General features: G+C 41.9%; 1 protein-coding gene across 1 annotated transcript in view; it reads right to left on the reverse strand.

Moving 5' to 3' along the window:
* Positions 1-15,959, reverse strand: part of LOC144600620 (protein Shroom4-like) — an 87,125-nt gene that overhangs the window by 60,595 nt on the left and 10,571 nt on the right. Inside the window, exon 2 of the mRNA XM_078412425.1 lies at positions 4,085-4,236. Within this exon, the coding sequence (XP_078268551.1) occupies positions 4,085-4,236 (152 nt within the window). The remainder of the gene's footprint in view (positions 1-4,084; positions 4,237-15,959) is intronic.

Consider the following 15,959-nt stretch of genomic DNA (forward strand, 5'->3'; position numbering starts at 1 on the left):
TCATGGGCACAGTCCTCCCCACTATAGAAAGCATCTACTGGAGGCGCTGTCTCATGAAGAATCCCCCACCATCCGGGCAATACCCACTTCTCGCTGCAAGAGGTACAGAAGCCAGAGGTCCCACACCAGCAGTTTCAGGAACTGCTACTCTCTAACAACTATCAGGTCTTGAACCAACCTGCACAATCCTAATCCTACCTCAGCAATGGGACACCACAGATCACCTCTTGCACTACCACAGCCCTCTTTTTTAAAATGATGTATTTTTGCAAAAATCCAAAGTAAGTACTGTACAGGGTAGATGAGAGCACATGTCTTCCAGTTTGCATGTGGCCCCACATTGACAATGGAAGAGGGCCCAGGCCAGAAAGGTCAGTATGGAAATGGGAATGAGATCCTCCAGTTTGCATGTGGTAATGGAGGCCCAGGACTGCAAGGTTTGTATGTGAATGGGATTCTCCAGTCTATGTGCGGTCCCATTTTGGCAGTGGAGGCCTGAGACAGAAAGGTCAGTATTGGAATGGGAATCTAAATGGCAATTCATCTTCAGCCTCCACTCAGTCAAATCTAGGCTATTATCACTTCAATTTACATCATATCTGTGTTTAAGTGGTAACATTACCAGCCTCTCTTCATTCTTTACAGATGTTAGTTTTCCCAAGAAAGATTTGCAGACATTTACAACAGAGAAATAAGCCACATGACCCTTCAACTCCAGACCAGTATTTTTCCACAAAATCCCTTCGTCCCCATCGTCAGCACACACCCCACAGATGTTAATGTTCCTCTTTTTTCAAGGAACTAATTTGCCTCCTGAAAGCTCACCATCACTGTGGCAACCGGCACAGCGCACATGGATGAAATATGACAAATCTTCGGGCTGGGCTACGCAAGCAGCCAAGTAACTTGTGAGCCACGCTTTCAAAAGATCGCCTCTCCTCAAAGTGCTGTGTGTAATTCCACAGCCACAACTTGCCATCCTTCATCCGAGAGCCTCGACAAGGAGTGTAAACAGTTTTTCCAACTGCAAAAGATCATCTCAACTGAGTACAATCGAGTTTTAGCCCACCATGCAATAAAGCAGGCTGGATTACTGGATAAATTCCAGGAATGAGAAACCTGACTAAGTCCTCTCGCTGGGAGAGTGAAGTCAGCTGTAACAGCCAAAATCTGTTTTTGACCATAATCAGTTGATTCAGCAGAGGAAAAGAACCATACCTCGAGGCGATTCTTTTACCTACCAGCTCACAGTGGGAATGACCGTGTAACTATTAACAGAACTCTTTAAAAAGCATAGAGTTAGTTAAGAGCTGCTGCAGAACACGATTAAAACACCAACAAATGCCAAGACTGAGCATCAAGGCTGGGCCCTGCACAATATGGGTCTCTCACCAACTTACCAGCTCAAGTTGTGATAGGTTGCCCCCTGCTGAGCATTCTGCACCATCACCAGGGGCGTTTAAAGTATCAAATGGCATTTTTTTGTAGTGGCCAGCTGAGCTGACAATAAAGTATCAAACTCATCCCAAGTGCTGGTTTACGAGCTAATTAGACTTTAAGTTTCTCGTTGGCAATTTACCATTAAAGACGAGCAGGAGATCTCTTGATGATTATGTGCAAAAGCCAAGATACTAACAATTAACTCGTCACGCATAAAATGTGCTAATCATTGCTGTAGTAACTTCATGCTCACAAGTTCATAAGTCATAGGAGCAGATTAGGCCATTCGGCCCATCGAGTCTACTCTGTCATTCAATCATGGCTGAATTATCTTTCCCTCTGAACCCCATTCTCCTGCCTTCTCCCCATAACCTTTGACACCCTTACTAATCAATTTCCTACTGCGTAACTCGTCCATGCACAGCACCAGGCAGGCTGATAGATAATAGCTTCACACATTGCCAGGCAGTATATCCCAAAACCGGCTTGTTAGCAGCTCAATGCATCTCATTACTTATACATCTGCTTTTATATTGCACAAAACCAAATGCACTTTGAAAGTGATCAAAGTACAAAGAACTCAAAGTAGGGGAGAGGATAACAAATAAGCCATACAGCAAAGTTCAGAAACGCTGTCTGCATTTTGCAGCTGATTTCCCATTCGAGTGGGCAAGGAACTGCAACGCAAGCCAGATTCAGCAGAACAGAGGCTGCTAACAGGGCCGCACAGCTGGAGAAAATTACAGAAGTAGAATTGGGAGAGGCCATGCTGGGAACTCATGTTCGCAATGAGTTAGTGCATTGTAAACATTATTTATTGGCAAATTCATGTCACATATCATCTGTGAGGAAGCAGATGCAGGACTCTCTTCCAAACATCTAGTTTACCATCTTCTCATGGCAAAGAGCAGGTAAGGGAGAGATCACTGGAGCAAACCCTCACGCGCCACAACATGAAAAGTTACCTTCCGCCTCAAAGATGTTACACATCTTAAAGACTAGATTAATTCCCCCAGCCCCGATATAAACTAATCTTTACACCTTCACACAATTCAGTTAAAATTATTAGAACAAAATAACCGACAACTGAAGTCATGAGTAGAAATCTTGGCATAGTAGAGCAAAATCGTCATGGATTTTCATAAATAACAGTCCATTCCTACGAACACAAATTATTTTCTCTGGCCAATTTCTCCACTTACCCTACCAGACACACCAAGGTTAACTCCAACAGTGCACACACACTGCCACCTTCACAGTCTACAGACAGGGCTATTGATTACTCATTACTTAAACTTGCACTATTTCACCAGGTTCTCATTGATGCACAGCATTTTTCAGGCACTGTTAGATACTCAATATATGCTCCATAACTCAATCCTCACAGGAGATATTCAGAAATGCTCCATAACTCAATCCTCACAGTCAAGCAAAAGCTTTTGTCCACACTTCTTCAGTGTTGATTGAATTGCTCTAATCCAAGCATGTGGAGAGCATTCCATCATACAGCCTACTTTCATTTTGTGGGTGATGGTGTGTTGCTCACCACAGGATATCCAGTCTCTGATCTGTTATTGTGACAGAATATTTGCCCGAATGGTTTAGTTACATTTCTGGTCAATAATTTACACCATGATATTATTATGACAGGCACTTTGACAAAGGTAGTAATGCCTTTGAATATCAAGACTGGCAGATTTTCTCTCTCACACAACATTGATTTTCTCTCCCACTCAACAGTGAATTTTTAAATCACAATCTTCTATTTTCTTGGCCATCATTATCAAGACTAATTGGTTCTCTCCTTCATCTAACATGCCCATCAGGCTCCTGCCGAGGACAATTCAGTACTGGCATGTCAGAAGAAAATATCAGACTGACCCATCATGAAGATCTCATATTAGTTAATGCCAAGCAACCACATATACAACGGTAATTTCACAGAATGCATGATGGATGGGTGGGGCTGCCTGGAATAGGAACGCATGCAAAGTTGTTGGCCACATCAGAGGAATGAGACTTAAAAAAGAACTGCAAACAAAATGAAAACCTCAAAATAAAATTTAGACCAGTAAGCACACATATATCTATTTATTTTTATGCTTTATAACACAGACAAGCAAACTTCCTCATTAAAGGGTGACACAATGGTGCAGCGGCAGAGTTGCTGCCAGAGACCCGGGTTCAATCCTGGGTACGGGTGCTGTCTGTACGGTGTTAGTGTGTACTCTCTGTGACCGCGTGGGTTTTCTCTGGTGCTCTGGTTTCCAGCCACATTCCAAAGACGTACAGGTTTGTACGTTAATGGGCTTCTGTAAAATTGCCCCTCGTCTGCACAATAGCTCCTGAATGGGGATCAAAGGCAGACTTGATGGGTCAAAGCCAGGGGTACAGTGCTACCGGAGCACACCGGAGCGCCACTCTGGCACCTCTGTAAAAAAGGCAAAACAAACAGTGGGGAATTTAACAGTGGCCGCTCCGACACCAGTGACAGCTCCGGCACCTAAAAAATTAGCACTGCAACACTGGCCAAAGGGCCTGTTTCAACGCTGTATCTCTAAAAAACTAAACTCAAACTTTGCAAGTTAAGTGAACAGGATTGCAGATATCAATCAGATTTCTAATTTAATGGAATGATTCCAACCTTTTCACCACCATCTTCAGTGCTCTGAAAGATCCTTTAATAAGGATGAGTGCCTCCTGCCTTGAGCCATATAGTGGGGAGCCACTGATGTTTATAATTTCATCGCCGACCTGTAGCTTCTTCGACAAAGCAGCTTTCCCTCCATCTTCAATCTAAAAAGTAGATTATAAAATTCCAAATAAGTGTGGTAAATTTCAAAAATACAAAAATTGGCAGAGTGCAGTAATCCCTGTACAACTGGGTACAGACACTCCTCGATTAACGCAATTTATGTAAACTCGCATCTACGTAAACAATTCTGTGCTCAGTCCCTAGTGCAATCAAGGCAGCTCTTAATAGCCACAATTATGATCGCTCAAGTTTACATCGGCATCAACCCAACAATGGCAGCGTGCTTACCCAGAAGGCCGCATGCCGCAGAAAGTGCCCCAACGGCAAGACGGAACTCAAGCCAACAATGGTTACTCAGAAGGGCCCCGGATGTAGCTAGACGCCTCTGAGGCAGTTAATATGTTCAGTAAGTTATTTTGGGCAAGAGATGGGGATGGTGATTTAGACTCATGCAAAATCTGATTTACGCAAAGGATCACGGAACGTAACCCTAGCACAAGTCGGGAAGTGCCTGTAATTTTAAAACATTTGCAACACGAGTAGTTAGTATATTGAACTAAACAATAACTTCTAAAGGAGTTTACAACCATGGTACTGACCCCGTAATATTGGAGAACCAGATTTAATCTTGGAAGTAAAGAGAGACACAAAGTGCTGGAGTAACTCAGCGAGCCAGGCAGCATCTCTGGAGATAAAGGATAGGTGACTTTTCAGCTCAAAATACCATATCTCCAGCGATGCTGCCTGTCCCACTGAGTTACTCCAGCATTTTGTGTCTAACTTCGATTTAAGCCAGCATCTGCAGTTTTTTCCCACACATCTTTAGTTCTTTGTTTTTTAATCTTGGAACTTGCAGATTTCAGATGACTAGGTTATTTTCTAATGTTGTCCAACCAATCGCATACTATCTCTGTTATTCTGTTTCTCCCCTCAGCCAGCTTTACGACCTTAACAACATTTCTACTTTGAGATTCTTTTTTGTCCCTTTCAGACTGGCTAGTTGCCACTGTTGCTGCTCTCTTCTAAGGGGAGACTGCATGTGCTCCATCCATTTTCTAGTTCTCTTTGCATGAAAGGCTGTTGCAATGCCAATAACCATCTCTGCTGTACACAGTTAACTGCCATTTCTAGCAACACTGACCCTTTCTCGCATCTGTTCCCCTAATTCAACCTGAATAATTACAGTCTGGCTTAGAGCTCTTTACTCGTCACCTTCACCTCCATTATTTTTTGTTAGGTCGTTTTATAAATCGAGCTATTATTTTTAATTTATTTCAGTGTTCGGTTACTATTGTGACCAACTCCAGGGCTCACAATTCGCAATCCTTCAATCCTTTCGTATCACATCTTCTGATTTTTCATCTCTAGCCTTTGTCCAATTTGGCTGTCAAATTGCCCCTCAGCCATTACCTACTACACTTTGCCCTGCTCCTCCACTCTTCCAGCTTTCCTCCCTCCCCTACCCCACGCAACAGTCTGAAGAAGATTCCCGACATGAAAGGTCACCTATTCACATTGTCCAGCACTTTGTGTCTTCTGTTATGTGCAATACTCTGGGACTCCTTTCATTGACCTATTCCTTGGAATTATTCAACTGAGTTTCCTCAATATGCTCTCTTTCATTGATATAGTGCTATCTAAATCTGTGGATTTCCCTTTTCTATTCTAATCCTGATGTTGTCATTAAATCCTGCTGATAACAGCGGGACTGCTATTTACCCACGACAACATTAGCTAACCAACTCCTTTCATCGTTCACTGGACCATGACACTGCAATCCAATGTCACTTCACAGATCATCACCCACCACAAGGCTTTGACCCCTCAACCTCTCTCAACGTGGAACATTGTTTTCATACGTAATGTGATAGAAATTTATCAAAAAGCTGATCAGGTTGTTCCAGATTTTTGCTCACAGTTGTGCAGTGTATAGAAAGCACACAGGCATGGTGATCCCTACCCCTGTGTGCTGATGTCAAATAATGTTCTATGCTTGATTGTCACCACTAACACTATCATCTAGTGTACACAATGCCTGCAAACTGGACAGGTCTTAGTCATTGCAGCAGGTCTTGACTGGAAGGTTGTACCCTCGTCCAACTTTAATTCAAGAGCCCAACAAAACCTGCACCCACTGGCAGGTGGTCCATGACGTCCTCCTCTGCCAGGCACGTCTGAGGCATTTCCCCCAACTTTTCAGAAGGTAATGCCCATGCCCGCTTCCTCTCCATCAATATCCACAATATCCATCTTTCTCCATCCCTCCTCACAACCTCCTATCTTCTCCAATGATCAAATCCCTCAACTTTACTGGATCCATGCTCATCTGCAATTCTAGCAGTTTCCAAAGCCATAATAAAATGTAGTAGCACCCAACTGAGTGATGGTCTTGTGAATTGTCTATCATATATTCTGCTTTTTTTGTAAAATTAAACATCAGACATCAATAATTCTCAACTCATAAACTGCCTTACGTATTCCATCGCAACCACTGACACCTTGATAAGTGAAACACAAATATACATCTAAACATAAACTGGAGGGGAAAGTATAGAAAAACTGAACTTGTATAAAATATATTGGCTGAAAAAAACCTTACTCTTACATCTAGAGCATAATTTTCATTCGTGGCTTTCATTAGGATGCAAGTCTTGAAAGCAAGTAATATCTTTCAAAACTGTATTTAGTTCAGTGTGTAATATTAAATTGAAATCTGGAGCTGTGGAATCTTGGAAGGAAAGTGGGTTCAAGGCCAAAGATCAGATCTTTGGATTTATAGAGCAGCCTTGAAAAGCTATATTGGCTGCTCCTGCTTTTAATTATTATGACTTTAATGCCCAATAATATTGGTTAGCAAATCAGTGATCAAAACTCATTAATACAATACTTTCATTAACTGAATGACGTCATTTCTACATTGGAATATTGGACAGTAAAATTATTTGCAGTAGGAATTGTTAACAGATCTGTGGACATAATAGAAAAGTGGATAAACATTTGAAATAGAGGGTAGATGATAAATTTTCGATTGCTCAGCATGGAGTTGCCACGAGCAGATCTGCTGACAGTCCTGTGCTATGACATAATGTTAATCGATCTTTGCTATGTACTCAACCCACACGAAGGGAAAAAAATGTCTGGTATAGCCATGATTTGAAAAGGTATGTATTCAAGAATAGGCACTATCAACTAAACCACACAAACATAACTTAATCCAAATTTATAACCATCCTTTCTTCACTTTCTGGGACATAATACTTAGATTACTTATCATAATAAATGGCAACGTGCACAATTTGGAAAGCAAAGGAGTAAACAGATATTTCACCATTTCAGGGTAAATAATTGGAAACTCTAGTCATCACACAGCATGGTCGTATCCAGAAATCAGGACTATGGATCCAGATTCAGGTTGAATCCCAGCTGGGAATAATTAAATGTACAAACCTGGACCTTGAGCACACTGTTGAACACCATGCGATTGTCTCCCTCTCAGTGACCTCATCTCCTCAAGAGATCTTACCTTTATAATCTCACAGTCCCGAACCTGCTGCTATATCCTCCCCAAGAACCACAAGCACGATTTTCCTGTTAGGTTCACTGCTTCATCCTGATCATGGCCCTTTGTTAGGCATAATGCTTTGTCTTTATAATTTGATTTATTTAAAAGCAATCAGAATTCTAACGGCAAACAAGTTTCCGCTGATGGAAGCAAGAGAAGTGAACAGGCTGGAAACAATGAGGGAAAGAATGGTCTGATTCTTGACATACCCAGTGGGTAAACAAGGCATGTACGAAGACCCGAATATCATTAAGGAGGTTAATATATTTCCAGGCACAAAAGACACCAAGGTGATATGGAGAAAGTGTGGGAATATTGTATTGTGATGGAGGAGCAGGCACAACCAAGCACCACCCTGGTCATGCTCTCATTTCACTACTACTGTCGGGAAGAAGGTACAGGAGTCCAAAAACTATGACCACCAGGTTCAAGGACAGCTTCTTCCCAGTGACCATCATGTAAGAATTTTATTGTTCCATTGTTGATACATATGCAAATTAAATACTCATGACTCTCTCTGATCATACTGAATGGTATAGCAGGCTCTTGGGGCCAAATGGTCTACCCCTGCTCCTTTTTCCTATGTTTCTATAAGTGGGTGCACCTTAACCACTAAGAGCAAGTTGAACTGTAGAGACAAAAGCCCAAATGGCTTTTATGTCATTTCTTATGTCACAATCTCTTATGTCACAAGCTACTTTAGAGAACATAGAATACAGACACAAATTGTTGGACTAACTCAGTAGAGCACAGGAACAGGCTCTTCGGTTCATAGTATCTAAGCCGAATGCTTTTAACTGTCTACTCTATCTATGCCTCTCACAATTTAATATACTTCTATCAGATCTGCCCATAACCTCTGGCAATACAAAGAAAACAATCTAAGTCTGTCCAACCTCTCCATCTAGCTAATATCCCTTAATCCAGGCATCAAATTCTGGTAAACCTCCTCTGCACCTTTTCCAAATCCTCCACATCCTTCCTGTAATGGGGTGACCAAAATGGTCATTCTGTTATTTGTGCACCACTAACTACTAGGCCAAGGCAAAAGAACTAGATGAACTGAATAAATAACCTGCAAAATGGTAGTTGCCATTTAAGTAGCAATCATAATTACTTACCCCAAAAATCTAGACCCATCAATGATCCAAATGACTGATAATACAATGAAAAATGTAAAGAGATATATAGATACACGTGTGTAAAAGAGTGGGCGTGGCTGTGTTCTGCAGCTGCGGCTCACCGGCAGTCTCTCTGTTTTTTTGTTGTTTTTTTTGTCATTGTCGTTGTTAAATGTACGTTTTGTTTTATTTTTAAATTCTGTGTATGTAGGGGGGTGGTGGGGGGGTTGGGGGAAACCTTTTTTCAAATCTCCTCCTCAACGGAGATGCGACCTTTACCGTGTCGTATCTCTGTCAGCGGCCTCCAGCTGGGATCGACCTTGAAGACTCCGGTCGCAGGGCCTGGACTTACCATCTCGGAGGCTTCGGCCGTGGGCCCTGCAGACCGCAACATCGGGAGTTCGCAGGTCCCTGGCTGGTGACCGGTTTTTGGGAGCTCCAGCCGTAGCAGCTTCGACCGCCCCGAAGCGCGAGGTACGATCAACCCGCCCGCAGGCCCTTCATCGCCCTGCGTGGCCCGGCCGCAGCACTTTCCATCGCCCGGTGGGGGCTCAGGGCTTTCATCGGCCTGCTCGGCTCGGCCCTGGGACTTTCCATCGCCCGGTGGGGGCTCAGGACTTTCATCGGTCTGCTCGGCTCGGCCCTGGGACTTTCCATCGCCCGGTGGGGGCTTCAAAAAGTTGGGAGCCTCGATCACCTCGTGGCACCACGGGAGAAGAACGAGGAGGAGATAAGACTTTGCCTTCCATCACAGTGAGGGTGTGCCTAGAGCAATCACTGTGATGGCTGTTTTATGTAAAAAAAAAATTATCTGTGTGTCTTGTGCTCTTTAATGTCTACTGCCGGACCCTGACGTGAGAGGACGCTGGCGTTGAGTATTCGCCGCTTTTCCGTCAGGATAGTTTGTCTGTTTGTTTCTATGTTAATTGTTTTTGTAAAGCGCTTTGAGCATGTGATAAGGCGCTATATAAAATAAATGGATTATTATTATTATTATTATAAAATCAAACATACGCTTTCCACAAAAAAGGCATTTTTGGCCAGAAATTGCATTATTTCACCTCACAAAGGAAGGTTGCACTATTGTTTAAAAAGGCTTTTTTTCCCCCCACAGCTTTTAATTAGGCACCTGAAAATGATTCTGCTGAGCAACTAACAATTTTCACTACATAGTTTAATGAAACACTTCATAAGTTTGAAAAAATTAAGGTTTGATATTTTGAATTTTTTTATTAACCGTTCAATCTCCAAGGACATTGAACTGTTGCGAGTGGGGCAACGAGGTGCAATCTAACTCTGATTCACCCAAACTTGATCATTAGATCTCTACTTCTGCCAAATTCAGGTGAATCAGAATTAGAAGCTAAGAATATAACCCGACCAAAAAAAAGCAAATATTTCAATAAACTTTCACTTGAAAGTAATAAATAGTATACAAGGCAGCAGCAGCATAATAAAACACACAGTTGTGCTCATTTATATACAAACACACTTCAAAATTAAGAAGGGTTTGTTTCTGAAGGGAGGAAAATAAAAGCACGAGAATCATTTTGCAAGACTAATTCTCTTCAGAATGTCACAGACTCCATCCACAACCATATTATGAACAGTATTGAAAACTTAGCTTGAACAAATTTATAGAAGGAAAGATCGAACAAAATATCTGGTACTTCAACAAAACCTTTGCTCCTGTGGTACCTTCTCTTCCCTTGTCTCAAGATCTTAAATCTCTATGAACTTCCTCATCATTTATCACTTGGTGCCCAACAACAATCCTTGTCTCTTATCACAACAACAATATTCTAACTCTGCATTTTCAATGACATCTATTTCCATCACAGCTCTCCATTTTCTTAGCTTTGTCAATATATTCTTTAGACTGAAGAAGGGTCTCTAACCGAAACGTCACCCATTCCTTCTCTCCAGAGACACTGCCTGTCCCGTTGAGTTACTCCAGCTTTTTGTGTCTATCTTCTATGCTTTACAACAGACGCGCCATTATTTGCTTCATGAGACCGAAAGAATTCTTGGCTTCTTCAGCGGGGATAGTCTGAACAAAGACTGAGATATATAAACAAAAAAGATTCCATCCTTGGGCTAAATTGAGTTTGTTGATCTGAGGGTGGAATAGGCTTGCTATAATTGTTTTTGATACCGAAAATAGGAATATAAATGACAAAATTCTCATTCCTGCTGTCTGTAAAATGTATGCACATACACATAGCAGTGATTACCTCCATTGCACAACAGATGTGATCCTGGTCATTTTTGAAGCCAAATACTTGATGGTTCCTGATCCCTTGGAAACATATCCAAACACGAGTCAGTGCATTGATTGACACCGCATTCGCATCAGAATCAACTTTTACTCAAGTTTTGCAGAATGATAAATGACAAAAAGGAAGGCAGCAGCCTGCAATTCAATCTCTACCGACCTCTCTCCGCACTTCCCCATACCACAGGGAAGCTGTCAGTTGTCCTTTCATTTCTTCCCTTCCCACCATTTGGGCTCAAACAATCCTTCCAGGTGAAGCAGCAATCCCTGCTGCCTGCTACCTTACTGCTCAAGCCCACTGGCACTCTGTCCAATATAGCTGTGCCCTCTTACACTGTTATAATGAAGCCCAACAAAAGCTTGAGGAGCAGCACTTGATCTTCCTTTAAGGGCAGCCTAATGGACTTGGTACCAAGTTCTGCAAACTTTATATAACTCGCTCTCTCTGTTTTAACAGAACCAGTCAATTCTGCTGCAGGTCATCCATGCACAATCTTTGCTCAGATTTTCTCCCTCCATTAGAAAGCTGTAACCTGCTGGGTATATTCTTTACCTCTGAATCTCAATCAGGTAACTTCATCAATTGCTTATTCCATCAGCATTCCCAGCCTCTCCCCATCAAACATATTTCTTCCACCTTCTATGTAACTCAAAACTAACTTGGTTTCTCTCCTTCCTCGCTCTGATGAACCTTTGAGCCTGGAAACATTAGCTCTTTCTCTCTCTATAGACGTTGAATGACCTACTGAGTATTTCTGGCAATGTTTGGTTTTAATTTGGGCATTAAATCCAACTTGGCTCTTCTGAAAGGAAAACCCACCTAGTTAAAGTCTCCGACTGTTCAGCAGAACTCCAGTCCTCTCATTCTCCAATAATTTATCTTATTCTCTTCTAGAATATGCCGCTGAACTGGTTTTCATCATCCTGTCAGGTTTCCTATTCCTGAATTGTTTGACCCACAAAAGTTAGTTTGCAGATAGACACTAAAAGCTGGAATAACTCAGCGGGTCAGGCAGCATTTCTGGAGAAAAGGAATAGGTGACACTTCGGGCCGGAAACCCGGTAATTGGCAAATCTCTGTACCTTAATTGGTACACTTGACAATAAAAGACCTTTGAAACCTATTCCTTTTTTCCAGAGATGCTGTCTGAGCTACGGAATTACTCAAGCATTTTGTGTCTATCTTCAATATAAACCCGTATCTACAGATCATCACTACTCAAAGAAAGTCTGTATGCTCAGAAATTGTTGCCAATTTTTGCCATCATCTTTCACCCATGTCCTCCATTTATCCAGCCACTGGAAACTGGATTAGCTCATTTTTATGTAATTCATTTAAATCGTTTTGGACTTTAAAACACCTCATTCAAATCTTCTCAGCTCCAAGTAGAACAGCTGATGCACTGCATGCAGAGAAGGAACGGCAAGGTATGCAGGCTTACCAGTTGCAGCCATCACTCAGTTGGTTGCACGCTTACCTCCCAGTTGGACAGTTATCAGTGCAGGTTTCACTCCAGAGACTTGGGAAGAAAATGCTTTGGTTGATGACACGACAGCATTAAGAAACGTCAGAATTGCTCCTTTCAATTGAGACCAGTCTAGCCCATCAGGTAGATTGAGAATATCTTGCGACTGTCCTTTAAAAAGCAGCGGGGAATAATTCTCAATGTCTTACATTATTATTGTCTCTCAAGCATAACCAACATAAGTTATGATCTTGAGAATTATTCCCTATTGGGTGTTTTTCAAATCAGATTACCAGATTGTCAGGTTGCTCGTCATGCTAGTTTTCTGTACTCAATATGGAGCTACATTCCTACATTACAAATGTACTTTGAATATCCCATAGTTGTGAAAAATGCACATTTTTCTCATTGCCTCTTTCCTTTTTATCTTCTCTTGCATCCTAGAATGTTAACTCGGATTCCTTTAAATCATCACGGTGATTTTTTTGCCACAATTTCATAAGCTCCGTGTGAATATTTGAATTTACAGATCATTTGGCTCATTTGCAACACTATGTACATTCACACAATCACACCCAATCTGTCTGATCTCTTGTATATAAATAGAGAGAATGTATTCTGGCATTAAGGTGTAGGTGTTACTTGGCCCTCCTCAGGTCAAGCAGACCTCAGAACCAACAGTAAATCACAGGCTTTTTTCTTCTTTGTACATTTTTGTTTTAATGGAATAAAATGGAAATTGCCACATTAAAGTAAATGAGATGGGTGCACTGTTCACTGTGATCCATAGTGTTCCAAGGCTAGAGGGAAAGGGGGATTGACATCTGTATTGTATGAATTTGAAAGAAGACACAAGCGGATGTTCCCCATTGGCAATGAGGACTTTTATGGGTCCTGTGATTAATCAGAACTTTCAACTCAAGCATTCAGATTTTTGTGCTCAAATCTCTGGAGTGAGACTTGAATTTCCAACCAACCAGCTCCAAGTTGAAAGTGCCACCAGCTGAACAGTAAGGAGGGACAGTATTGATCAAAGATACCATCAAGGCACTGGAGGGAAATCCTGCATTTTAAAAAAAAGCAAAACGATGGATAAACAGGAAACACTGACTGAAGAAGGGTCTTGACCCGAAACGTCACCCATTCCTTCTCTCCTGAGATGCTGCCTGACCTGCTGAGTTACTCCAGCATTTTGTGAATTCAAAACGGTTTACATTTTTCTGAATTTCAGGGGCATTTAAAAGCAATCAAAAGCAATCAATCCACGTTCTAAGGATGGTGAGGATGGTGACTTCCTCATGGCAGACCACAATCAGGACAAATTGGCAACAATACCTCCTCATCGATAACCACAGGAGCAATTCAGATACCCATGACTGTGTAGCCAAAACCAGTTCCAACATCCTCTTTAAATTCACTGACGATACCACCTTTGTTGAACGAATAACCGGTAATGATGAGTCAGACTGCAGGCGGGAGAGTGATAATCTGATTGAAGGGTGCCAGAACAACAACCTTGCTCTCAACGTCAGCAAGACCAAGTTGCTGATTGATGACTTAAGAAGCAGAAAGCAGAGGATCCAGAAACCTGTCTTCATCAATGGGTAGGTGATGGAAAGAGTTAAGAACTTCAAATTCTCATGGGGGGGGGGGGGGGGGGGGGGGGCACATCTCTGAAAATATGCGATAAGAAGGCAGCACAGAGACTTAATGGAAGAATTGCTGCCTGACAGTGCCAGAGACCTGGGTTCAATCCTGACTACGGATGCTGTCTATACGGAGTTTGTACGTTCTCCCTGTGACTGCGTGGGTTTTCGCCGGGTGCTCCGGTTTCTACCCACACTCCAAAATGTAGGTTAATTGGTAAAAATTACAAGTTGTCCCTAGTGCGTAGGGTAGTGTTGGTGTACGGGATTATCGCTGGTTATCACAGACTCGGTGGGCCGAAGGGCCTGTTTCCAAGCAACATCTCTGAAGTCCAAAAAACTGTCCTGGGTCATGCACATTCGTGCAATCATAAAGAAAGCTCATCAAAAGCTCTAGTTCGTTTGAAGATTAAGGAAATTCAGTAAGTCAACAAACATTTTCTTGAACTGTTAGGTGTACAGTCGAGAGCATATTGACTGGTTGCATCACAGCTTGGTTTACCAACTGGAGCGCCCAGCAACAAAGGAGGTGATAAAGGGTGATAGACACCATCCGATCAATCACAGGTACTGACCTCCTCACCATTGATGGGATCGATAGGAGGCGCTGCCTCAAAAGATGCCCAATATTATCAATAAACCCCCACTGGCCATGCCCTTATTTCACCCTACATCGGGAAGGTATAAAAACTGTGACCATAAGGTTCAAGAATAGCTTCTTCTCACCAACCATCAGGCACTAACCTCAACTTTGAACCAAGGAATGTCTTTGGTTGTACTGAGGACTTGAAGGGTTTTTTGTACTAATATTGGGGTTATTAAATAATTGCATTTTTGTTATTATATATTATCTCTGTGTATTGTGTTTACAGACCTGCTATGCTGCTGCAAGTAAAAAAAAATGTTCCACTGTCAGTAGATGTGACAATTAAACATTTAACTCTTTTGACTCTTGAATGATTCTCCCCTTTGCCTTTCTCATGTGACATCATTATATTATGCAATAGCTGTGCACAATCTTCCAACTCACCGCTTTAAATTAGGATAACACTTACCACAAAGCCACCATTGGCAGTTCAGAAAAACACAAGTATATTTTTGGTATGTTTGTCAGTGGTAACTGTGGGCAAAAAAAAATCAGGCTTTAAACGGAGTTACAGATCACAAAAATAAGGATGCTTTGCTAACATCTAGCTGGCCAAATGTGGGCACAACATTTCAGAAAGAATGTCATAACCTTAGAGAAGCTATCCTGAAGATTTAAGAGAAAGGTACCAAAGATAAAGGACATTTATTAAGGATCTATTTTTCCCCTCTCAACTACATTCTCTGCCTTCTCCCTGTAACCTGTGACACCCTCACTAATCAAGAACATATCATACTCTGCTTTAAAAATACTTTGGCCTCCAGAGCTGTCTGTGGCAATGAATTCCACACCACTGTCTGACTAAAGAAATTTCTCCTATTGCCTATCCAAAAGTACACCCTTTTATTCTGAGGTTGTGTCCTCTGGTCCAAGCCTCTCCCACTACTGGAAACATCCGCAACACATCCACTCTATCTAGGTCTTTGTAAAGAAGTTTTAGATCCAAGATTACATACATCAGTTTAACCATATGACACTCAATCGATGAAACCTGGACTCATTTAATCACCCAGGCGATCAAGTAAACCAACCGCCCTTCCATTGACAC

Source organism: Rhinoraja longicauda, chromosome 15, assembly GCF_053455715.1.
Source record: "Rhinoraja longicauda isolate Sanriku21f chromosome 15, sRhiLon1.1, whole genome shotgun sequence".
Lineage (NCBI taxonomy): Eukaryota > Metazoa > Chordata > Chondrichthyes > Rajiformes > Arhynchobatidae > Rhinoraja > Rhinoraja longicauda.